At 48.4% G+C, this 23,423-nt stretch overlaps 8 protein-coding genes and 2 non-coding genes across 10 annotated transcripts; 6 read left to right on the forward strand and 4 right to left on the reverse strand.

Moving 5' to 3' along the window:
• Window positions 1–213: 213 nt before the first annotated feature.
• Window positions 214–1,449, reverse strand: EDB82DRAFT_572905 (uncharacterized protein). The gene is made up of 2 exons (XM_065609928.1): window positions 964–1,449; window positions 214–934 (listed from the first exon to the last, which is right to left on the reverse strand). The coding sequence occupies exons 1-2, from the start codon at window positions 1,106–1,108 to the stop codon at window positions 243–245; spliced, it is 837 nt and encodes a 278-aa protein (XP_065465944.1). The 5' UTR covers window positions 1,109–1,449; the 3' UTR covers window positions 214–242.
• A 620-nt stretch (window positions 1,450–2,069) lies between these two features.
• EDB82DRAFT_544100 (Indigoidine synthase A like protein-domain-containing protein) lies at window positions 2,070–6,549 on the forward strand (the record flags this gene model as incomplete). Its single annotated transcript, XM_065609395.1, has 7 exons — window positions 2,070–2,375; window positions 2,477–3,153; window positions 3,205–3,492; window positions 3,546–4,457; window positions 4,740–4,780; window positions 4,820–6,501; window positions 6,538–6,549. The coding sequence occupies 7 exons, from the start codon at window positions 2,070–2,072 to the stop codon at window positions 6,547–6,549; spliced, it is 3,918 nt and encodes a 1,305-aa protein (XP_065465945.1).
• A 68-nt stretch (window positions 6,550–6,617) lies between these two features.
• On the reverse strand, window positions 6,618–7,433 carry EDB82DRAFT_107731 (uncharacterized protein). Its single transcript, XM_025735076.2, has 2 exons — window positions 6,924–7,433; window positions 6,618–6,875 (listed from the first exon to the last, which is right to left on the reverse strand). Exons 1-2 carry the CDS (start codon window positions 7,164–7,166, stop codon window positions 6,687–6,689), a joined length of 432 nt encoding a protein of 143 aa, XP_025587861.1. The 5' UTR covers window positions 7,167–7,433; the 3' UTR covers window positions 6,618–6,686.
• Window positions 7,434–7,906: 473 nt separating this feature from the next.
• On the forward strand, window positions 7,907–8,001 carry EDB82DRAFT_t31. Its single transcript has one exon. It is a non-coding gene; the product is annotated as a tRNA-Ile (tRNA).
• Window positions 8,002–11,198: 3,197 nt separating this feature from the next.
• On the forward strand, window positions 11,199–15,257 carry EDB82DRAFT_107743 (uncharacterized protein). Its single transcript, XM_025735065.2, has one exon. The coding sequence runs from the start codon at window positions 11,496–11,498 to the stop codon at window positions 15,099–15,101; it is 3,606 nt and encodes a 1,201-aa protein (XP_025587860.1). The 5' UTR covers window positions 11,199–11,495; the 3' UTR covers window positions 15,102–15,257.
• A 585-nt stretch (window positions 15,258–15,842) lies between these two features.
• Window positions 15,843–17,025, reverse strand: EDB82DRAFT_107784 (uncharacterized protein). Its single transcript, XM_025735054.2, has 3 exons — window positions 16,704–17,025; window positions 16,472–16,652; window positions 15,843–16,423 (listed from the first exon to the last, which is right to left on the reverse strand). Exons 1-3 carry the CDS (start codon window positions 16,829–16,831, stop codon window positions 16,064–16,066), a joined length of 669 nt encoding a protein of 222 aa, XP_025587859.1. The 5' UTR covers window positions 16,832–17,025; the 3' UTR covers window positions 15,843–16,063.
• On the reverse strand, window positions 17,004–18,331 carry EDB82DRAFT_492629 (FAR-17a/AIG1-like protein). Its single transcript, XM_025735043.2, has 2 exons — window positions 17,612–18,331; window positions 17,004–17,557 (listed from the first exon to the last, which is right to left on the reverse strand). Exons 1-2 carry the CDS (start codon window positions 18,142–18,144, stop codon window positions 17,383–17,385), a joined length of 708 nt encoding a protein of 235 aa, XP_025587858.1. The 5' UTR covers window positions 18,145–18,331; the 3' UTR covers window positions 17,004–17,382.
• Window positions 18,332–18,465: 134 nt separating this feature from the next.
• EDB82DRAFT_492631 (uncharacterized protein) lies at window positions 18,466–20,915 on the forward strand. The gene is made up of 3 exons (XM_025735031.2): window positions 18,466–18,646; window positions 18,702–20,362; window positions 20,413–20,915. The coding sequence occupies exons 1-3, from the start codon at window positions 18,580–18,582 to the stop codon at window positions 20,548–20,550; spliced, it is 1,866 nt and encodes a 621-aa protein (XP_025587857.1). The 5' UTR covers window positions 18,466–18,579; the 3' UTR covers window positions 20,551–20,915.
• EDB82DRAFT_t32 lies at window positions 20,861–20,932 on the forward strand. Its single transcript has one exon. It is a non-coding gene; the product is annotated as a tRNA-Asp (tRNA).
• Window positions 20,933–21,601: 669 nt separating this feature from the next.
• EDB82DRAFT_492634 (uncharacterized protein) lies at window positions 21,602–23,386 on the forward strand. The gene is made up of 4 exons (XM_025735020.2): window positions 21,602–21,824; window positions 21,888–21,942; window positions 22,016–22,918; window positions 22,972–23,386. The coding sequence occupies exons 1-4, from the start codon at window positions 21,813–21,815 to the stop codon at window positions 23,127–23,129; spliced, it is 1,128 nt and encodes a 375-aa protein (XP_025587856.1). The 5' UTR covers window positions 21,602–21,812; the 3' UTR covers window positions 23,130–23,386.
• Window positions 23,387–23,423: the final 37 nt, after the last annotated feature.

A 23,423-nucleotide genomic window follows, 5' to 3' on the forward strand; every position in this document is an offset into this window, starting at 1 on the left:
AGAGGTAGAGAGGAAAGATGTTTCCCTCGGGAGCTGTAACAACCCCGCAATTAATTGAAGCGGGGATGATTCCTAAATTGGCAATCGATGGTGATGGCGATGTGGTGACCTGCATTGGTTAGCGGATGAAATAGTAAGAGGTTATATCATTTGTCACTTTTGTGTCAGTTCTGTAACACTTGGCCTACTCCATAGTTGATGAGCAAATTTGGGTATCAGATTAAACGTGGTAATAACGACATCTACATTAACATAACTATAAAAGCACCCATAACCCCAACATAAACCATATTAGGACCAAGAACAGATCCTACCGATTCCTCACCACTTATATCGAGTTCAGTCGCATCGCCAGGCGCAAACAAAACGCCCACCTCATTAGCTGCTTCGACGTCGACATCTTCAGGCGAAAGAAGCTCATTCGACAGCTCATCACATGACGGCCGATCATTATCCTCCGGAATGGAATTATTGACAGAAATAGGAACGTCGAATATGGTGTAGTAGTCGTCACCATTGAATCTAAAGTTTTGTCGGATTGAGATCTGCCTCATGTTAGGTCTACACCACGTTGCTTTGAACTGGTACCATCTCAGTGTCGTTCTTACATTGTAAACCCCACGATCACTTTCTCCTTCTGGCGCACCGTCTCCAACAAGACAATCGGGCCAAACCCAGTTGACATGCTTCACTGTGCTTCCCGGTTCTTGCGCCATAATCTCACCCAGGCTGGCGTTGTTAGCGCTGGCCGTTCCATTCGAAATGGTAAAGTTGCGCCCCGTGACGTAGCTGTAGAGAAACATCTCGATGCTGAAAATCTGGTTATCGTCATTGCTGTCATCGTCGTTTGACGGCAATGGTAGTTTGCCGTTGGCAGTCACATCTATAGCGACGTGGAGGGTGTCTTGTTCACTCGTGTCAGTGCTGAAGCCATCTCCAAATAGAAATGCAGTATCAACTTACCCCCTCCAAGAGGCGTGTATGGTTGAGGTGCATCTAGAACTACAAAGCCAGGAGTAAAAATCTGGCCGTTGGAAATCGTAAAGTTGTCAGCCAGCGATGGCCCAGCGAGGAACAGCACAGCTGCGAGTTGACGTGAAGATATCATGGTTGGAGGTAGTATTTGCTATACAATACACAGCCAGGCGCAATGAGGAAAAAGAGACTAAGAACAATTCAGGAGGGCCACCAAAAGTATTATCACGGCAAAGATTTGATTAAATCTGCTTTATTTTCTGAAACCGGATATTTGGGCTTGGCCATGCCTCCAATACAGATAGATGTCAGATCTCTGGTGGATGGATGTTTGAGAAGTCCTTAATAAGAGTGGAATGACTAGGGTATTTTACCGGCTAATGAGGCTATTGAAGACTGGACGCAAGCTGAAATTCATCTACATATGCAAAACCATGTATTCATACTATCAAGTGGAATAATACTAAGTGGCCCATATTCATGAGTTTTATATCTTAATGTCTAGCAGGTAATGTACATATTCCATATAAGAGCCCGGGCCGGCCCTTCAACATACAGATCCCTCAGCGGAATTACTTCCTCAGTTGTTGTTTAGAGCCTTCTAAAATTAGTTAGAGGCTATGTTTACCGACGGAGCCCTCCGACGGCCAAGGAACATCGCCTACTTTTTAAGCCTCTTAAAGCTCTATTAGTTGATCCTTGTGGAGCTCTTTATTTTATCATGACAGATGATAACCTCGCGATAGGCAAACCATTGGCTTTTTTCGCCATCACTCATTTCACTGTGAAGTTCCGAGGCTCATAATAATACGGGGTTTTTAGCGCTAACTCACTGAACTGGACCCTTTCCCCTCACTAAACAACTATTAAGGCAGGTAGCTGTTACTGTAAATATTTATTTCATCAATTCTGGGGCAAACTCGGGTCAGCTTAACATCGACAAAAAGCTGCACCATCAAGACTTACCACCTCTCAATTCATAGAAATCCTGCAAAATGAGGTTGTCAAGTCTCATCTCTCGGCATGGCTCCGTCCTACGCCGATGCTCCGTAGCCGGAGCCCGGCCGATGTGTTCTCACTCTCAACGCCGACTCATGAGCTCTTCCTTGGCTGGTGTGAAAGAGCTTCTCAAAGTCTCGGACGAGATTGCCGATGCTGTTGCCACTAACAAGCCTATCGTTGCGCTCGAGTCAACCATCTACACTCACGGAGCTCTGGGCAATGAGCTTGCTCTTCAACATTCCGATCTTGTTCGCAGCAATGGAGGAATTCCCGCTATCATTGCCATTGTCGATGGTGTGCCTACTGTTGGTGCCACAGCCTCTGATATTCTCCGCATGATTGAGAGCGGAAGTGCTGTCAAGGCGTCTAGGCGAGATATTGCCTATCTTGCAGGAATGGTTAGTTAGCACGAATACCGATGGCGTCGCTGTATTCAGCATGTACATCTTCGAGCCTTGTTGACTTGAGATTATGGTGGCTGACTGAGACTTATTCATAGGGCTTGACTGGAAAGAAGATCCATGGTGGAACTACCATCTCCGGAACTATGCTTCTGGCAAGACTAGCAGGTATCCGTGTCTTTGGAACTGGCGGCTTGGGTGGTGTTCATCGCGGCGGCCATGACTCGATGGACGTTTCTGCTGATCTCACTGAGCTCGGACGAACCAGAGTTGCTGTCATCAGCAGTGGCTGCAAGGGCTTCCTCGATATTCCCAGGACCCTCGAGTTCCTCGAGACCCAGGGTGCTCACGTCTCAACCTTTGCCGATGGTCGATCAGGAAAGATTGAGTTCCCTGCTTTCTGGGCTCGGGACAGTGGCATCAAGAGTCCTTCTGTAGTCCACACCGAAAAGGAGGCTGCTGCCATCATCCTCGCGCAGGAGAGGCTCGGTATTGAGTCAGGCTTGCTCTTCGCAAACCCCATCCCCGAGGAGTTTGGTATCCCTGCCCCTGAGATGCAGTCATACATCGAGCAGGCTGTCAAGGAGGCCAACGAGAAGGGCTTCACTGGAAGCGCCAACACCCCCTATATCCTGGGCAGGCTCAAGGAGCTCACGGGAGAGAAGGCCGTCATCGCCAACAAGGCGCTGGTAACCTCCAATATCACCCGGGCCACCAACATCGCTGTCGAACTCTCACGGTTGTTGTCTTCTGGTTCTGAGCCAGTCAAGACTTTGTAAGTACAGCGATGAAAACGGTCCTGGGATGTATGTAAATCTAATCGTAGCTATAGCAATTCATTTCCTGTCGCTCCATCTGCTGCTCCATCTGAGCTCAAGGAACCCGAAGTAGCGTCCGAGAGCAAGGCTGATATTCTTGTTGCTGGCTCCGTAGCTATTGATCTAAGCTGTGACTATGCGCCCAAGTCGGGTGGTTCTTCGCCCGTCCTCCATACCTCCAACCCATCGAGTATCAGCCAGTCCATTGGAGGTGTCGGCCATAATGTAGCGCTCGCTGCCCACTCCGTCAGCAAACATGCTCGAGTGCGGCTTTGCAGCATGGTTGGCGATGATGTGTAAGAATGCTTTTGTTTGGAAAGTAAAGAACCAATACTGACAGATGATGCAGTGCTGGCAAGACTGTCCTGAATGGACTTCAGGCCTCTGGCTTGGACACAACCTATATCCGAACACTTGGTAATGAGTATCATGGTTCAAACAGAACGGCCCAATACGTCGCTGTGAATGACGCCAACAAGAATTTGGTCATGGCAATGGCCGATATGGGCATCTTCACACACCACTCGTTCCCCGAGTATTGGAAGTCTGCTGTGCGAGGAACCAAGCCCAAGTGGTTGGTAGTGGACGGCAACTGGAGTGAGAGGGACATTCGGGCATGGCTCAAGGCTGGCCAAGACCAAGACTGTAAGGTCGCCTTCGAGCCTGTGTCTACAGCCAAGTCCATGAATCTTTTCTGCCCCCAAAAGGGCCACCCCAAACTTCGAGTCTTCCCTAAGCCTACGGTGGACATTGCATCCCCCAACAGTTATGAGCTGGAAGCTATGTACTCTGCAGCTCGCGATAACGGCTACTTTGAAGCGCCTGAGTGGTTTGACATTATCGACGCTTTTGGCATGCGAGGTGCTCGACAGCGCTTTGTCCACATCACCTCAGCGGAGCTGACTGATGCTGGTGTTCCTGTACAGTCTGTTCAATTACTTCCCTACATCCCTACTATCGTGACAAAGCTTGGCCCTCAGGGTGTTCTTCTGACCACTATCCTCGGAAGAGACGATCCCCGATTAAGGGATCCCGACTCGGAAGAATACATTGTCGCCCGCTCAATGAGCCACCCAACAGTTGGTGGACTTTACATGCGACTATTTTCCGCTGCCGAAAAGGTTCAAAACATCGTTTCTGTTAACGGCGTTGGTGATACTTTCTTCGGTGTCTTGATCTCTGGTTTGGCGCAGGGAGGGAAAGTCGAGAACCTTATCGATGTTGCTCAAGCAGGCTCATGTTTAACTTTGAAGTCTCACGAGTCCGTTAGTCCCGACTTGCACCGACTGGAAAGTGTCTTGGCACAGGCCGCAGCTCAATAATCTGATATTATGTAGATATCCCGTATAAAAAGTAAATGCATATTTTTCAATTAATCAATCATCTGTAACTTCTACTTACATGTCAGTCTGGAGGATCATCAGCCTCGTTGGACTAGTGGACAATGATTGGCTAGAGTCCCACTAACAAACAACTTCATTGGCCTATCAAAGTCAGTCGCAGGTGCAAGGCTGGCCGGACCCTCTAAAAAAATTCCATGCAGTAAACATTTCGTCCAAGTCAGAACCCGCAAACCTCACTTCGGTCGAAATAAACCATAACCAAAAATGGCGCCACCACAAGACGAAGACATGCTGGATCCCTCATCTTCCTCCTCCTCGGAGAATGAGTCTCAATTTGACTCGGAAGATGAGACTCTCCAGAAAAAGCCCACCATTGCGCTTTACGATAAGGATTCGGACGAAGAAGAGTTGGAACGTCTTGTTCTAGGTAACAAGGCTGGTTTCCGTGCGCAATTGTTCAACGATGATGGAGTTTTCAACAGCAATTGGGATGATGAGGGCAAGGAGCTTCAGCTCGCTCAGCAGGATCCTGGTCTGGAGGATGTTGAAGATGCCGATCTCTTCATGTTTGATACCGGCACTGGTGCAGGCGCTGCCAATGTTACCCAGGCTGCAAAGCCAACCGATTCGAACGCCCCCGCGTGGGAGGATAGCGACGACGATAGATTGGCAGTCTCACTTGCTGGAGCCACCCGGTTACGAAAACTACGAAAGACGGAGGCTGAGGATCTTGTTAGCGGAACCGAGTACAGCCAAAGATTGCGACAGCAATACCTTCGACTAAACCCTCTTCCCGCTTGGGCGCGCGAATCAGACGGACGACCGACCAAGCGAAGACGATCATCAGCTGCATCCAACTCTTCAGACGATAGCGACGCGGACTTGGAGGTTTCTGCGCAGCCTCTTGAGAAGTTCCTTCGAGACGTCAACAGCCTGGCTGGAGTTGGATCAAGCCAAAAGAAGCGCCTACGGCCCGAGGTCATTGATATCCAACGCACGCGAGAGATCCCAGACAAGCACAATGCACCCGTTGGTTGTCTTTCTTTCCACCCCGAGTACCCAGTTCTCCTGTCCTCCAGCACCGCCTCTATCCTCTATCTCCATCACATCGCGCCCGCCGCTCATCCTACACCTAACCCTCAGTTGACCTCTGTGCAAGTCAAGCAAGTCGACGTTCGACGAGCTGAATTCTTATATCCCCACGGCGACAAGATATTCTTTGCTGGACGACGAAAGTACTTCCACCACTGGGACCTTAAGTCAGGAATTGTACAGAAGACGACGCAAATCCAAGGACATCGACTTGAGCATAAGTCAATGGAGCGTTTCAAGCTCAGCCCGTGCGGTCGCTACATGGCGATTGTGGCATCTACCAAGAAGGGAGGCGGTATCATCAACGTTTTGAACACGACGTCTATGCAATGGATTGCTGCTGCTAGACTAGCGAGTCGCAACGGCATTGCTGACTTTGCTTGGTGGAGCACTGGAAATGGAATGACCATCCTTGGAAAGGACGGCCAGGTCGGCGAGTACAGCATGGAGAGCCGCTCTTTCTTGGGTGTATGGCACGATGAGGGCTGTGTCGGTGGTATTGTCCTGGCCGTTGGTGGCCACCAAGGCCCGGCTGTTCTAGGCGATGATCGCTGGGTTGCAGTCGGCTCCAACAGCGGTATCACCAACATCTACGACCGCAACGAGCTTCTCGTCCTCAACTCGGAGGAAGTAACCATCAAGGAGCGCCCAACACCCACACGAGTCTTTGAGCAGCTCGTTACACCCATCACACACATCACCTTTTCTCCAGATGGTCAACTGATGGCTTTCGGAAGTCAGCACAAGAAGGATGCGCTGCGACTGGTGCATCTCCCTACTTGCACAGTTTACCGTAATTGGCCCACAGATCAGACGCCTCTTGGAAGAATTACGGCGGTTGCCTTTGGAAACCAGAGTGACTTGTTGGCGGTTGGTAATGATACAGGAAAGATTAGGCTGTGGGAGATCAGGAATTAGATACTTAATGGGCATCAAAACGGCGTATGGTTATCTATGAGTGCTATTCTCGATTTTTTACACAAGTGATTTATCCCCTGTGCTCATTGCCCCTTATCAACACTCCGCACATATCCTCGGTGATAATCAACACATGGCTAGTAAATCAGAATCTTCAACAAGGTGGACAGTGGGCTACCATTGGGTACTTTGCGCTTGGGGAAAAGCGCCTTGTTCTTCTTCGTCCAACGCATAAGCGCGCTTCTGCTTTTGAAAAGCGTGACTCCATGGGGTTTGTCGTCACATGCCAGAAATTGCTTGATGTTGACGTTTACACCCTTGAGCGCCTAGCAACGGTCAATATCGCAACATCTGTGTTTTGGTGCTTGACTTACTTGTCGGCATTTCGTCTTGCTATGCAAATCACCAGGAAGGCTTAGATCGACACACAGTCGCTGAAAATTTTCAAGGTTGCCCTTTTGGAAATAATCGTTCCATTGTTCGAGGAGAGACATGCGTTTAGTGGAAGACTCGGACAATGTTCTTGGCGTAAGGGTCAAGGCCTCGATACCAGCGACTATGTCGCTCTCCGAATCATCATACTCGAAGATAGTCGCGGCCGATGTATTCTTGGGCATTGTAAAGTTGGGTTGAGTTGAGTTATTCGGGTGGACGGGCTTGTTGCTGACCTAACTCGGTGCAAAGACAGAGTTTAAAAGGAGATTAGGGACTATAACGAGAAAGAACATTGATGACTCTGAAAGAAATTCACATCGGGTATTGACAGTTTATGCATGCGGTGAACCTTGAATTTATATCGCCTGGCGGCATTCACTACATGCACCTGCTGCAGTTTGCCTGCCGTCCACGCAGTAACTAACCGCTCATTGTTTGTTCTATAGTGTGCTGCTTTCACCTTTGATTGGTACCTTTGCACATCACAAGTAGCATAAAACAGAACTTTTGGAGGATAAGAGATAGCGTGGCTTCATTTGTGCCAGTTACTGTGGTGTAGTCCAGATCAGTGGCATATCTGCACGATCCCGTTGCATAGTGAGAAACAACAAGCAAGCTTCCTCATACGCTATCATATTAAAAGGCCAAAGCTCGTAGTGCTGAAAAAAGGTGCAAGCTTAACGGTAGTATCACTGAAGTGTAACAAAAGAGATAACATTAGTCAAGTTCAATAAAGCCAGAGGGCTCTTGAAAGCTCCCTGTGATCAGCAGTGTTTCAACGGAGTAGTTGTAACAGAGGGACGTTCTCTCGTCGAAATGTAATTCTTGAAATCTTCCGTTGTAGGGATTGCTACTGGGAGACGAGAATGACTGCACCATCTTATTCTGTAATATCGTGGTTATATTCAACAACAGTTGATCGGCTTCCATAGCTCAGTTGGTTAGAGCGTCGTACTAATACTTCATTCCGAGTGTTCGGTAATGCGAAGGTCTCAGGTTCAAGCCCTGGTGGGAGCATCGCTCCAGCGCCTATCAGCTGTAAATTTTTGCCTATTTTTGCTTTACTTTTTTCCGTCTTATATCACACCAGGTTCACTCTCTAGTGGGTAGCAGAAAAGTTAGCCTCCTAAGCCTTAGTGTATAAAGATAAGTAGTCTAAGAACTATAGCCTAAGGAGCATAAAGTGACCTACCAATTTCGTCTCGTATCCTTCTAGCGGTCAATTTTTCTGATACCCTGAGGACTCTTCCCTGATATCAATCAGAGTTAACTTTTTCTAAACTGTATGACTCTGTTTATCTGGGTACCATAAGTCACTTGCCAACACTGTCTGAAACTCTGAAAAGCACAACCACCCTCTTCGTTGGAAAGCTCAACAATGTTCCACTCGAGCATGGCCGATTTCAACCGGCTACAATTGTCTCATTTGGTGACTGTTGGAGCGACTTACATACAGTTGCTGCACGAAACCCTGCTTGAAAATAAAGCTGTGGATCTCAGACTCTCCGGACGAAAGCCGAGAGAATGGGCTGGGATTTCGCTTCCGGTCTACGGGTACAGTACATGCGGGCGAGTTCATGTATGTACTTTACAGGATGGAGCCGGCCGCCGATACAGAGACCGTTGACCTAAATAATTTTATTATCGTGATAAGACAGAAATAAGTATGCATCCCTAGAGAGTACTTGAGTCAACATCATAAGATACAATCTATTTCAAGGCGTGGTCAGATCGCTGTAGGGTAAGAGAACCAACGCCGGTCTGAGATTGCGGAGAGAATCGGGTGAAGTATAGACAAGGATGTGATGATAAGACCATTACATCAAATCCGGGAAGTTCTTTAGAAGTAGAGGCCTTCCGTTTAATACGTGTTGATTACGGATGTGGTAGTGTAAGCTGCGTGTCGGAACACCATTGACAGATTCTGTCAACCTCAATTGGTCGACTAATCACCATGAATGACCCAAGACGGCCTCACCCAGGCTTTTTGAGCGCACTGATGAAGTAATTCTCAATCAGAGTTGGTGCTGCAGTCTGCAATGCACAATGTGATATGCAATGCAGAGACTGCACCGTACATAAATGCCGCCGGGGAAGCCTGGCATGGAGTGCGCAAGCGTGGCCTGACTTGTACGATCTGGATGGAAGTAGACCCAGCGGCAATGGTCAACGGATTCACCAGTGGTCAGATCTCGACGCGGAATTACGACAGGATTGATTTCAGGCGAGATTTGTTTCTTGTATTGCCGGTCATTGCAGTATTGAGTTTTGCCCAGCGAGATCAGGACAGTTGGCAAATCAATGCAAAACTTCCTTACTGACGATCCATCCAGTCTGGAACACGATTGATTAGAAGGCCTTAAAAGAGCTGATGGTCTATAGGCTTAAAGCGTCCATTCAGCTCGTTAGAAAGGAATGATGGTGTGCATGGTAGGGCTCAAAGTTTCAATGCTTGAGTCATGATTGGTTAACTAGCGCTTTGTCATCTTTCAGACGACAACTCTTCAAAGACATCTACTGATCAGCAGCTGTTTAACGAAGACCGTGAGTTTGAAAAAGGGAACTAAAGGGAAAATCAATTGACCAAATAAAGCACACAGTCAACCAATCTACCGGAACTAACAAGAGAAAGTTCAACAAGGCTGGCTGACCCGAAAATGCCTGATCAGTCCGTCATATACTTGCCTCAAGAGATATTCTTGGATCCAACGAGAACTCCTCTATACAGCATGTCAGCTGTGATCACATTGCTTGCATTTTAAGCGAGAACAAGGATTCATCCTATGGATCCGATTAAAACCTTCTTTCCTTGTTTTGGTAGCCAAGAATGAGGCTGCTGGACATGCAGAGTGCTCAATCCCTTACATATTCTAACATGAGAAGCTGGACGCACAAAGATGGAGAAGCAGAGGCACATCATATCATAGGCCATAAAATTTGATCTGAGACAAGCAGTAAGCAACAAACAGCTTTAGCTCGAGCCCAAATTTCAGCCGTTAGTATCCTGGCATTTTTCTGATCAGGACCTCACTTATCGAATGATAAAGGAATTAAAGACCAGGGTTCAACTGTTCGATTTTATAGTGGAGTTAACCATGCGAAAACCCCACTGAAGCACCCACAAGCTTGGGCCAGCCTCCAACTTCCAGGGGATGTTGCAAGGTTATCAACCCGCACTAGAGCAGCACTAGCAGTGCTAGGTAACTATGACTTGCACGCAAATGCAGGAGGAAGGCGCCTTGCGTTGCGTGCTATCGGTGTCGGATCTCCATAGCCGTTTATCAAAGCTCGATTTCGTCGTGGGGGCAGTGGGTATTCTATTACAGAAGGAACTTATTAGTTAGAGGAAGGAAGAATTTTGGAAAGAACTAAAAAAGTCAGAAGGAACTGAAAAGATGGCAAAAAGTACCAACTCCAGACAGCTGGAAACCCAATTACAGGTCATCAGGAACTGTCCCGAGCTGAGATGTAGTTCATCATATAAATTAAAATGTCACGCCACAACCGTCAGCCAGATGCCCCGGATAACAGGGTCTAAAGGTCTTGCGCCTTCCATCCCATCTCACGCCCAGCTTGCCGTGGCATGATACTGACCTGGTCTACGAGGAACGCACGGAAGTATACAAAATACCACACCCAACGACCCCCCTCCCCGCCGGCGCGTCCCGGTAAAGAGTTGCTGGATCATGACAAGACAAACAGTCCACTTTGTCATAGACTCTGTGAGATGCCGGGTCATGGGCAATCTGCCTTGAAGGAAATCGATCCATGAGCTATCACTGCGAGCACTGCCCGTTCAAGGGCAACCGGCATCAGTTGCGGGTAGAGAAGCAGGAACAATATCATCAAGCAGATAATCTTTAAAAAGACCCGCCACGCTTCATGCGCCGTGCAAGGTCGTTTCCCCTCCCCCCTCATGTTCACCAGTGAAAACACATCTTTTGCTCTTCGCGATCGTCGCAAGCATTAGTGCTTCAATCTCTTTAACTTAGCTCAACCAGCCACAGTCTTTTCCCACGGCAGCATCTCTATCCGTATACGGTCACAGTCGACGTTCCATTCAACCTGCGCCAACGCACATTCCTGGAAACGCCCTGCCGTTTATTGATCCAACCATCTATCTGCCTACTGATAGACAGTCCCTTGTTAGACCTAACAAAGTATCCAAGACTTTTGGTCCCCGCCTACATCTACGTCTTAGTCGATCACTCCCAGACTACAATCAGCACCCCGTCGCCGAGACTTTCCTGCCTTGGTATCTGCTTTTCATTGCGCCTGGCCTCACTACTTTAATCTTTTCTTCCCCAATATTCCTTCTTTGTTGAATTTTTCATTGCCGATCGACAAGCTCTGTATACAATCTCAGTTTGAGTACACGGAAGCATACAGCAGGACGGCCTTTGATGGAAACCCTGTGCCATCGAACACCACAGCTCTAATCGCAACGCCTTCTTAAACGGAGGTTGAAAAGTCCAACGTTGGTAATCGGTTTCACTAGAGGCTGACTCAATATGCACCTCCGAAGGTCAAGTAACTCGGCCGATGGCCATTCTTCCACGCCTTCACCTTCATTCTCCTTGTCAAGCGCCAAGCGTCGATTCCCTCTTCTAAGTAGGAGGAAAACTCGACACTCAGACGTCTCAGAATCCTCGGCTCCTCCATTGGCATCGCCATCTGCATCACCTTCGCCCAACCAGAACGATACCAAATCCAATCTTCGAGTGCATGTTGATATCAAATTTGAGAGCCCACACAGCTCTGAATATGTCCGCGACTATGAGGCTTCATCCCGACTAAAGGCTACAGATCGCATCTGTCAAGCACTTCTCTCGCGCCTGCAGCATTGCTCGTCCGAGCTCATCACACGCCATGACAGCAACGCACTCGACCCGCTTCGCAAGCCTCATCGTGATGTTAAACCGTTGCGATACCGCATCACATATCGTGTTGAGCGCGATGGTATTAATCTAGTAGAAAAGTCTTTGCGCTCTTTCCAAGAGTATGAGTTGACGCACGATGATACTCGCGAGGTTGTTGCTGCCACCGACCGAATTATCGGCCTCTTCTTGGTGCGCCACGACCCCGGATTCCGATGGTCTGAGCCTGTTGAGAGCGAACCAGCTAGTCCTGAGTCTGAGATCTTTCGACCGTGCACAGGCCGGCCTCAGTCCATGGCATGCATCCCCCGGTCTCATTTCGTTCACAATTCCCAGAAATTCGAGTTTGTTTCTGGATATTCCATTGAGCTTTTCTTGCGCAGTCGTTGCGCCACCCGGTACCCAGAGAGCCGAAATGCCTCCATCAAGATTGACAGTCACCAGCCTTCGCCTTTGCCTCTCCTGCTTGGCGAGGAGTTGACAACCAGAGTTTCTAATCTCATAATCGACCCAGTTGATGCCTGGAAGCGCAAATTTGACAAGCGTCATAAGTCTTGTGCGGGACTAGAAGGCAGTGGTGGTTGCTCGCACATCGAGGATGGAGCCGTGGACATTATGGTCAAAGTCCGAAACCACATTGGCCCTGATTATACCTATTTCTCTCATCGCATTCAAACTAGCAAGGTCCTCTTCAATGATCACAACGGCCGTGACTTTGACGAGTTCGCAAACCAAGTCAAGGCAAAGTTGGAGAAAGCTCGCGATCTGACTGACAAGTCCATGCGCTCTCTGGACGACCTCGTTCTTACTGTCCATGAGTTGCGTGGCAAAGCTTGGGCTGTTCATGAGCCTCTCGTTGTTCGACTCGACCCAACGATTACATACTGTCGCCAAACTATGGAAGCCGTCATGGAGCGCCTTCAGACAGGCATCAGCAATGTGCTTGAACACCACGAGGATGCTCTTGCTACCATGACTGTCCACAAGCGGGGCCACCTCATCTTCGATGGGTTTCTCGATGGTGCTGGCGGCGATGACACCGCGCATTTCGAAAAGTTTGCTACCCCTGACCTGGAGCGGAAGGCTCTGGAGGCTCACTTGAAAGAGCGTATTCGTTCAGATATCACAATGCTTTGCAGAGATACCTGTGCTATCGACTGTCCTGAAGCGCTACCGAACTTGCGGTTCAAGGCAAGCGGAAGCACCGCGTCTCCCTTTGGGGCAGCTTCATCGACCAGACCAGCTTTGTCGACAGCTAGCTCATCTGTAGCACCCACTACACCTTCACTCACTGCCTCTCCTCTTCTGCGCCAGGCCTCTGAGTCTTCTTTCAACGGATCCTTTGCTAGCAGCCATTCTGATAATGCACGTGCCAGGAAGGTTGCGCTGCAAAACTTGAGAGATTCTGTTGAACCTCCTTCAACACCAGTGACCCCGTCACCTGATTTGCGCCGCGTTCCATCAGGTGTTGAGATGGCCAAGAGGCATGGATATATGTCTGATTTCATGGCAGACGACGAAAACCAGTCCGAACCCCCGTCTACTCCAAGTCTGGTAGATACTGATAGCATAAGCCCTCGAGACAGTGTCGTCGCAACCCCATCGCGGTCGGCGACCAATGACCAGTCCAACGAGGGACTTCGAATCGTCGACGACGGGCGAAGAATCATCTACCAAGAGCAATCTGACATGGATGCCATTGCGAGTGGAATGGTGCAATTCCACCGCCCCATCACCGATGACGACGAGCCCATTCAGCTCACCAAGGACAAGTCGACCGAAAACTCCGATAAGGAGTCGGTCCGTCACTCACTCAATACTTGCATGCCTGATCTTTCAGGTAATGTAGACCACCTCCCTCTGCCTGAGGAGAACGAGGCTGTCGCATCCCAAGAAGAAACACAACCTGTAGCTCCTGTGACAACAGAGCTTCAGAGAGCTGATGTGGCCGTGGAGGAAACTCCAAGCGAGAAGAACGTCACGGACGCTCCTACTACACAAGATGAGCAGTGTGAGATGGACGAGGCCAGAGATGTGCCTCGTCAGTACTCAACCGAAGTTGAGGCAAATTCGAAGTCTGAGACGAGCTTTGGAAGCACTCCTGAAGCTAGTATCCATGAGGAAATCGAGACTCAAGAGACGCAGTTGTCCAATGATTCTGAAGTACCGACACCTAAGGCTGACGTTGTCGCCACTGGGGAGCAGGATATTACAGACGTCGATGCTGCACAGAAGACACTTGATGTTTCTGTGCTGACCTATTTCCCCAGACCTCCTTCGATCCACTCGCAGGCTGATGAGGTCAACCACAGTGACCAGAAGGAGGGGGAGGAGCCCGCAGAATTTCCATTCGAACTTCCGGCGCCTGATGCGAAGGAAACTGAGGAACTGTCCCGGATTGACAACCCTCAGGTGCTTGAAGGAGCACCAGCCTCAAGCAATTCTGAAGTTTCAGTGCAGGGAGATACCAAGGATCAGGAGGCTCAACCAGTAATTGGTACGGAACAAGTTGAGAACTCATTTCTCCCTCTCTCTGCCCCAACCAAGGCTCAGGTTCCTGCCGAAACAGACGATCTGGACATCGGAAATCAAAAGGCTCAGGCCGCAGACACAGTTCCTGAACCTCACCCTGAGATGATTACTCACTTCCTCGAGACTGTCCCAGAAGACACTCCCCTTGAGCCTTCTCCTACAGTAACCGGAGATGTACAGGTCGTATCGACTGAATCAGTAAAGACCCAGGCTGGGGCCCCAAAGTTTGATGAGCGCCCTTACCTGCCGACTGTGGCCTCAGCACCTCCGGAAAGGGTGGCACTTCAGGATGACTTTGCCATTGACACAGAAGAAGATGAGGAAAAGGGGCAAGAGACTCCTCGAAACTTTGATGTTTCTGACTTCTCTGACGCTCTTTCACGACCTCGAACCAGGCCTCGTACCAACACCCTTCCTGGGCGTAGGTACTCGACAGCCTTGACCCTTGAGATCGACCTCAAGGCTCATTGTGATCCTGATGAAGAAGACTCACCCACTGACTCGCCTCCCAAGAGTGCCAGTGGTGATTGGCGACCGTACACGCTTCATCGTCGTCAGCCTTCCGCTGGTTTTATCGGCTTGCCAGAGCAACGTCGTCTGCACTCTGTTGGGCTCCGCAGTGCCGTTCTGCCATACCGTTGGCAGCAAATGCGACGTGAACAGGCGCTTCTGGAAGGGCGACCAGGCACATCGCATAGTGAGGCATAGATTCAAATCGCACCTGCGATCCAATCGAAAGCCTCCGCTTTTTTCGGACTCAAGTCCATCTCGCAAACAACAAAACAGTTTCACTATCAGGAATGGGGGAACGGATGGGATATGAAGAAGGAAAGGCAACTGGCCAATAAGTCCAGAAATGGCGTGGTATTGGAAAGGGCGTTCTGGTTGAATTCTTTTTTTGCTTGCAAGGCATTTTGGACTTGAAGCATGGCATAATATTGAGGATACCATTTTAGAGAGTTTATCTAACGATCGTTTATTTCGGAAAACTTGCAGTTGCTTCATCTGTTAATACATTGACATGTCGGGAGCTGAAAAATATCTCGAGCCTTCACCATGGGGTACTTCTCTTATCATCCCTCTACATACCGGTCTCTCTGTCAGCCCCCAACGTAGCTGCATCGTAATTCAACGCTGTCTTAGGTTGTGTCCCGGACAGGTGATGCTGGTTTCTCGACTGTGTTGTCTTTATCATATCTGGCAGTGCAGTGGAGTGAGACAATGTTGAGAGCTGACTTGCTATGCGTGTAGACACTGAAGTTGAGGTATGCGACATGCATACGGGATCAGCCTTCAAGGCCAAACTGCCAATAGCAGCAGATACAAAGACAGCACGTTGCTTCCTGTTGGACTTCTCACGTAATGGGCTGAGAGCATCTCAATGACCAAACTCATGGTCCGGTTTCGACTGCAGCGGCGATGTTGCCATCCGAGGTAATGTCAAGAACCAGGGAGGAACCGTTGAGATCCTAAACTCGAGGGGAAGATGTGTTTCCTTGGTAGTGCAATGACAACGCAGTCTTTGTTCTCAAGCGGGTTTCTTCGCTATGTCAAAGCCGATGCCTTTATTTGCGTCGGTGACGAGGACGGTGGTAATATCAAAGGTGATTTGGTAGATACTTGGTATTAGTGTAGACCGCCTTTGATCATCATTGGTTGGATTTATCACCTCAGACAAGTTCAGCGTCCCCAACATCAACCATGTGCTTTGCACTGGACCATCGTATAATGAGGATGTCACCATTTGTAGCAGGAAGGGTGATATCAGCATCGGTTCCCTTACCGTGAACGTCCTTGTCTCTGAGCATGCGAATAAAAACAGCCGTGTCCAAATCTGGTGAATCAATCATGCTGATGTTGCCTGCCGTGTCGTTGAGATTCTGTAGTTGCTGGGGAAAAGATGCCAGGAAAGATGAGAGGTAGTGATTGTGCAAAAGAGCTTGATGTCTTGTGGCGTAGGCTACTTCTGTTGGTGACAATCTGTCTCTAAGCTCTTGGCTTGAAAGGTAGTGCAATGTGTGTTTATCAATCTGAAGGGTTAGTTCGGTAACGCTTCCCGGAGTGAACGGATAACTCACCTTTGCGATACGGGCTCGCAGGAAACTTCTCATGAGGAACTTGTAGCGCTCAAGCTCAGTCTGAATAACGATGAGGGCAAAGTTGGTCTTTGGGTCCATGTCACCCGTCATATCCTCGACCTTTTCTATCTGGGACTTGATGCGTGCGTTGACACGCTCGAACAAACCGTCCGTTGGCCATCTATAGATAATTAGAAACAGTCATATTTGTGAATAATAGTGAGAAACCTACTCTAGAAGCTCAGGGGCCGATCGCTCAGCGATCCAGAGACGCGTCAATGCCTGCAGGTCGCGTGTCTCGCCAGGAACGCCGTGTGACGAGGGATCGACTTGGCGGAGGATATCGTCAATATCCATCATGTTGAAATTTGAGTGTTTATCAGAAGAAAGGCTGAAGGATTTGGTAGTGGAATGGTGATATCAGTGTAGCTTGGCCGTTGATTTGGATGAAGTTGTAGTGGGGTTTCTCTGATTCGAGGCACCATTCCTATGAGCGGGGCAACTCACACTTACTGTACCGTTTGTGCCTTTGAGCATCTGCTACATACCCTAGGTACACTTGAGAAACAGGTAGGAATATTAATATGTGAAGTAAATGGATATTTATCTCTGGAGTGCCTTTACTTGATGCTCGAGTTTTACTCATTTTCTATGGTAGACTATGAATGTGCATTGCCAAGCTTCAACTGCGATCCCCCTAAAGTCATGTTGTGTACTGTTGTGTCTGTTGCGCCAAAGACGCAGCGTTCTATATGAAGAGCGGTGCCTTTCAATCTTTAAAGGCATAATGATAAGGTTGTTGCACTCTTAAGTTATACTTTTAAAGACTGAAACAGCACAGCCGCATCATTACAGAACACTGCCGGTCGCTGGCGCAGTGGTTATATACTACTTATTCGACTATATATGAATCACTGAACCTTCTTAAGAGGCTTGTGGGCTTCCCTCTGAGCAGTCCGATAACCATTAACTCGTCCATACAACCACTTGAGGCCCGACGAAGACACAGTAACCAGAACAGCGGCAAAAGTGAACAAGGCAATCCGTTGGTTCGTAGACAGAAGCTCAAACAGAGGGTAAGGGTACCTGGTGCTTAAGTTAGCATTGTATGTCTGCATTCTAAACATTGGATAAACGTACCATCCGTTGTGGCTGAAGCAAAGCTCTACCCAATACCAATAAGCAAACGCAAGGGTAGTGCCAATTGCCATAACTGCATAAGCTGGAACTGTCCATGGAGGGCTGAAGAGAAGAAGGTCCAAAGTCAGGAACACTGCAGGCGCAAGATGGAAACCAACATCAGGGATGATATGGATATAAAATTCGGTAGGCATGAGCAGTTTGGGGTCGATAAATTTAATTCCCCAGTACAGGATGGAAATGACGACTTCCATGGGCGTAGCGAGAACAGCAACGTAGTTCTTTACTTGGAAGAGAGTTCGACTCAGTGTGAGATCAGCCAGGGCCCCGGCAACAAAGGCAAGCAACGATGCTGAAAGGCCAATGATTGTGAGGAATTGGAAGTGCCATCCATAGGCTTTGGCCATAGGAACATCCCATTCTCTGAGAAATTGGAAGTTGTAGCTGAATGAGGCTATACCAAGAAGGTGAAGGACTAGCGAAAGACCCCGTGCGGGCGATGTGAGCTTTTGGAGGGGGTGACGAGGTGCCATGTTGATCGAGATCTAGTGAGATTATACAGACATAGACTGTTCTTGGTCTCAAACAGATTGTTTCACAACTTTAACAATAAATGAGACGGTGACAGGATATTTGAAAACTCCAATTCACATGACATCTGCAAAAGAACAAGGAATCGTGTCCAAGCCGGAGTCTCGGAGTTGATCACGTCCCGTCTCTTCATGCCATGACCTCAATGTGGATCTCAGACCCGTTGAAGGAAGCTTCTATTAACATGGCTACCAGGTAGGTCACAGCACCGCCACATTTCAAGGTCGTGCCACATGAGGCTGAATTTGTCCAGACAACAATCTAATCCTGTCGCAAACTGTAGATTAAACAAATGATGCACTTCTGAAAGCTACCGACTTGTCGCAATATCTCCAACCGCCCGATTCAAATCTAATTGAACGGATCAACAACTTAAAATGGCGTCAGACGATGACAACCGCTCGCAGAAGCGCAATCACTCCGAGTTCCGCGACAATGCTTCAGGTACGAAATATAGCCCCCATCGCGTACCTCTTGAACATACTAACAATAACTATAGACAGCTCCTCTGATGATGATATGGGCCCCCAGCTACCCTCCCAAGCTCCTAAGAAGAAAAGACGAGTCCTACCACACGAAAAGCTCTACGTCGCCGCCCTGCCCAAGTCTCCTCGATACTCCAAGTCTCTTATGCACAAAGAGCAAATCCTCTTTGCGACATGGACTCCCCTGACCGAATTTCTCATCACATCCTCGATAGACGGCGTTGTAAAGTTTTGGAAAAAGATTGCGCAAGGCATTGATTTCGTCAAAGAGTTTAAGGCGCACGATGGCGAGATCAAGTCAGTCTCAGTGAGCAAGGATGGCCGAAGCTTTGCGACTGTTGGCGTGGACGAAACGGTCAAGATCTTTGATGTGATCACGTTTGATCTGCTAGCTATGATCTCTCTTAACTATGCCCCCAACTGTGTTTGCTGGGTCCACAGCAAGGGCGCCTCCTTACCGCTCTTGGCCGTCTCCGAAGCATCAAAGCCGCTGATACATATTTACGATGGACGAGGAGAAAAGGAAGAATCTACCCACACGATCAAGGGCTTACATCGAAAGCCTGTACACTTGATGGCTTACAATGAGGCGTATGACTGTGTGGTTTCCGCGGATGAGGGTGGCATGCTCGAATATTGGCGACCAAGCGGAGACTACGAGAAGCCCGAGGGAGTTTTCGAGTACAAGAGTTCAACAAATCTGTTTGATTTCAAAAAGGCCAAATCAGTCCCATCATGTCTATCTATCTCACCAAACGGCAAGAGTCTCGTCACCTTTTCTTTACCCGATAGAAAGATTCGCATGTTTGATTTCGCTACAGCCAAGTTACATCGCGAGTACGACGAGTCTCTACAGGTTGCTGAAGAAATGCACCGCTCAGGGACGGGGGCTGCCAAATTGGATAATGTCGAATTCGGTCGCAGAGCTGCCCACGAAAGGGATATCGAGTCGGATACGCTCAAGTACAAGACGAATGTCATCTTTGATGAGTCGGGTAACTTTATCATCTACGGTTCTATGTTAGGAATCAAAGTCCTCAACACATACACCAACCAAGTGGTCAAGGTATATGGAAAGGACGAAAACTTCCGCGCTGTCAACATTGCCATCTACCAAGGACAGCCTCAGAAGAAGGGAATAACGACAGTCGAAATGGGTGCTTCCGTTAACCCTCTTCTGCAAGAAGCAGAATCTAGAGACCCCATGCTAGTCGCGACTGGCGTTGGCAAAGTGCGATTCTACATGTTCACAAACGAAGAGGAGGTCTCCAAGTCGACCCGAGATGTCCAGAACGAGAAGCCAACGATGCTGGGTCACAAGAAGGACGCAAAGGCCAAAAAGACGGAAACCGGTACGGGTGCCATCCTTCGCACGACCTATGGTGACATCCACATCCGTCTATTCCCCGATGCAGCACCAAAGACTGTTGAGAACTTTGTCACACATTCCAAGAACGGTTATTACAACAACACAATCTTCCACCGTGTGATCCGTAAATTTATGATTCAGGGAGGAGACCCTCTTGGAGATGGTACTGGCGGTGAGAGTATCTGGGGGCGTGAGTTTGAGGATGAGTTTAGCAGTCTCAAGCACGACAAGCCATTCACTGTCAGCATGGCCAATGCAGGCCCCAACACCAATGCTAGTCAGTTCTTTATCACAACGGAAAAGACAGTAAGTGATCCTTTGCATTTTTGTAAGACGTATTTGCTAACTCTTGACAGCCTTGGTTGGATGGAAAGCACACTATTTTTGGTCGTGCAACACAAGGTTTTGATATCATCCATAAGATTGAGAATGTGCGGACGCACAAGGAAAAGCCTGAAGAGGACATCAAAATTGTCAACATTGATATTCTATAGTACAGTCTGATTACAACAAATTAGCTTGTAATAGAGGTTCCACGAAGCCCACGATAATAAAGTCTTTTACACATCGTATCAAGCAAGACGGGGAATACATAGCTGGGCCACCGATTTGCAGGGGGTGTGCATATATCTTAGGGACTAGACTAGGTGCTCAGAAAGCAGAGCTCGACTCAACCAGCGTCGACACCAGCTTAGGTATATTATCAGTATAACAATTCAAATCCAAAGATGCTAGGCTTTATAGAAGCTAAAGCGAGACCCGCAGTCATCGAACTCCGCTACAATGGTTGATTAACAACCATCATCTTCCGTAGTATAGTGGTCAGTATGCAAGCTTGTCACGCTTGAGACCCGGGTTCAATTCCCGGCGGGAGAGTTCCAGCCACCTGCGATACGCAGGATTTTCTTTTTACATCTTTTGATAACATTTGTCCTGTTTGCCTAGCTGCTGTCAGGGCGTTTCAGCTAACGGGCGTGGAGCATTGTCCTGTCTGTCTGTTTGCCCTTTCTACTGCAACAACAATCCAAACGCTATGAGCCACGAATGAAGCTTAACCAATTGGATTGATACATCTTGCAGTGTGCACAGAGACTATATCGGTAGTGGTACAGTTCGGTGAACCTAGGTTAAGCTTGATGGTAAGCTTGGGTAGCATTGTATTGTTCACCTTTGTGCTTAGTAGTAGACGCTGGTATTCACAACCACAATCTCAACAAAGAAATAGGCCCCTACAATTAAAAAACGGCGATCACTAAACGTCTGGCTTAAATTAGTGCACAAAGCCAGTAGCTGGTGGCTAACAATAAGTGGCAAGTAGTGGCCATTCTCATCTTTTTGGCTCGAAGTGAGTCAAGCTAAAATTCTGGAGCTTCTATGTAGTACTTGATCATCCACTGGGATTGCACGGGCAACACTTGTACCTGCCTTTCTTGGGATTCGCTGCTAGAACGGAAGAAGTGTGTGGAACCCAGAACAATTTGTCCAATTAGTGTACAGACAATCACAACCATGTAGTGACTCTCTTGAGTCTTGCAGCCCGAGGCCGGCGCAAATAGAAAGGAAGGGAAAGGAAGCAAGAGACAGCTAAAATACTTTATTTTTCCGACTGTATCTTGATTCTTCTTCTTTTTCTTCTTCTTTTTTTTTCCATCTCCATCTTTGCACTCATCTCCTTGATACCCCTTTCTCCTGTGTTCTTCACACGCATCTACACAATTGAAACTCCTTCCTCTCCACCCCCACCATCATCGTCACAATGTCTTCGTCTGTAAGTCGACCCCTCCAAGCTCTCTCAACCTTGCTTTTGGACAGTGACTCACGATAATTCAAGTTCTTTATCCCAAACAAGAATGTTGGCAACCAAGCCGACTCTGAAGATTGGAGAAGTGAGTACATACTCTAAGCGTTGACTTACACAATCCATCTGTCCAACGCATTTGCTAACTAATGCTTTCCCAGTCCGTGGTTACAACCCTTTGACTCCCCCGGACCTTCTCCAGCACGAAATCTCCCAAAACCCCGAATCCAAGAAGACAGTCCTCGAGGGCCGTAACGAAACTGTTGCTATTGTTAATGGCACCGACGAGAAGAACCGATTACTCGTTGTTATTGGCCCATGTTCTATCCACGACCCCGCGGCTGCCCTCGCCTACTGCGACCTCCTCTTGAAGGAGAAGGAGAAGCACAAGGATGAGCTTCTTATTGTTATGCGATCCTACCTCGAGAAGCCGCGAACAACTGTTGGTTGGAAGGGTTTGATCAATGATCCCGATATTGATGGCAGCTTCAAGATTAACAAGGGTCTGCGCATCTCTAGACAGCTCTTTGTTGATTTGACTGCCAAGGGCATGCCTATTGCCAGCGAAATGCTGGATACCATCTCCCCCCAGTTCCTTGCTGATTTGCTCTCAGTCGGTGCCATTGGCGCCCGTACAACTGAGAGCCAGCTCCACCGTGAACTTGCCAGTGGTCTGAGTTTCCCCGTGGGCTTCAAGAACGGCACTGATGGTTCCCTGGGCGTCGCTATTGATGCCATTGGTGCGGCCCAGCATCCTCATCATTTCCTTTCAGTTACCAAACCTGGTGTTGTCGCCATTGTTGGTACTGAGGGCAACAACGATTGCTTCGTTATCCTCAGAGGTGGCTCCAAGGGCACCAACTTCGATGCTGAGAGCATTGCTCTTGCTAAGGAGGCGCTTCAGAAGAAGGGTGTGCGACAGCGAGTTATGATTGACTGCAGTCACGGAAACTCTTCCAAGGACCACAAGAACCAGCCCAAGGTTGCTGCTGATATTGCCGGCCAGATCTCTAAGGGTGAGGATGGCATCATGGGAGTTATGATTGAGAGCAACATCAACGAGGGTAAGTTACAGAAGTGTCTGTGACAGAATGAGCATCAACTAACATGTCAACAGGTAACCAAAAGGTTCCCGCCGAGGGCAAGTCCGGACTCAAGTACGGCGTCAGCATCACTGATGCTTGTATCAGCTGGGAGGACACCATTTCCACGCTCGATACTCTTGCGCAGGCCGTGAAAGACCGCCGCAAGCTTGCCAACTCAAATGGTGCCTAAGCTTGGCGTATGCCCTACGGAGAAGCTGTGATCTTTTCTGCACGTATAGGAACACAAAATTTGGTGAGATTGGGGATTCATATTGTTGCAATAGCTCGCACATTAGGTTCAAGGCCTGGAGTTTTAGGGTTTATTGATTAAGGGATAAATGCAAATGCATAAAGCAAAAGATGATGTTTAACAAGACATATGATGGGAAAAGCCTGTGACTGCCAATAGGATATCGTAGAGGTTTCTTTTCTTATTATTTGACTCACTAATTTCCCTATCCGACCAGAGTATATCACATTGGCT

Source organism: Fusarium venenatum, assembly GCF_020744135.1.
Source record: "Fusarium venenatum strain MPI-CAGE-CH-0201 chromosome Unknown EDB82scaffold_1, whole genome shotgun sequence".
Lineage (NCBI taxonomy): Eukaryota > Fungi > Ascomycota > Sordariomycetes > Hypocreales > Nectriaceae > Fusarium > Fusarium venenatum.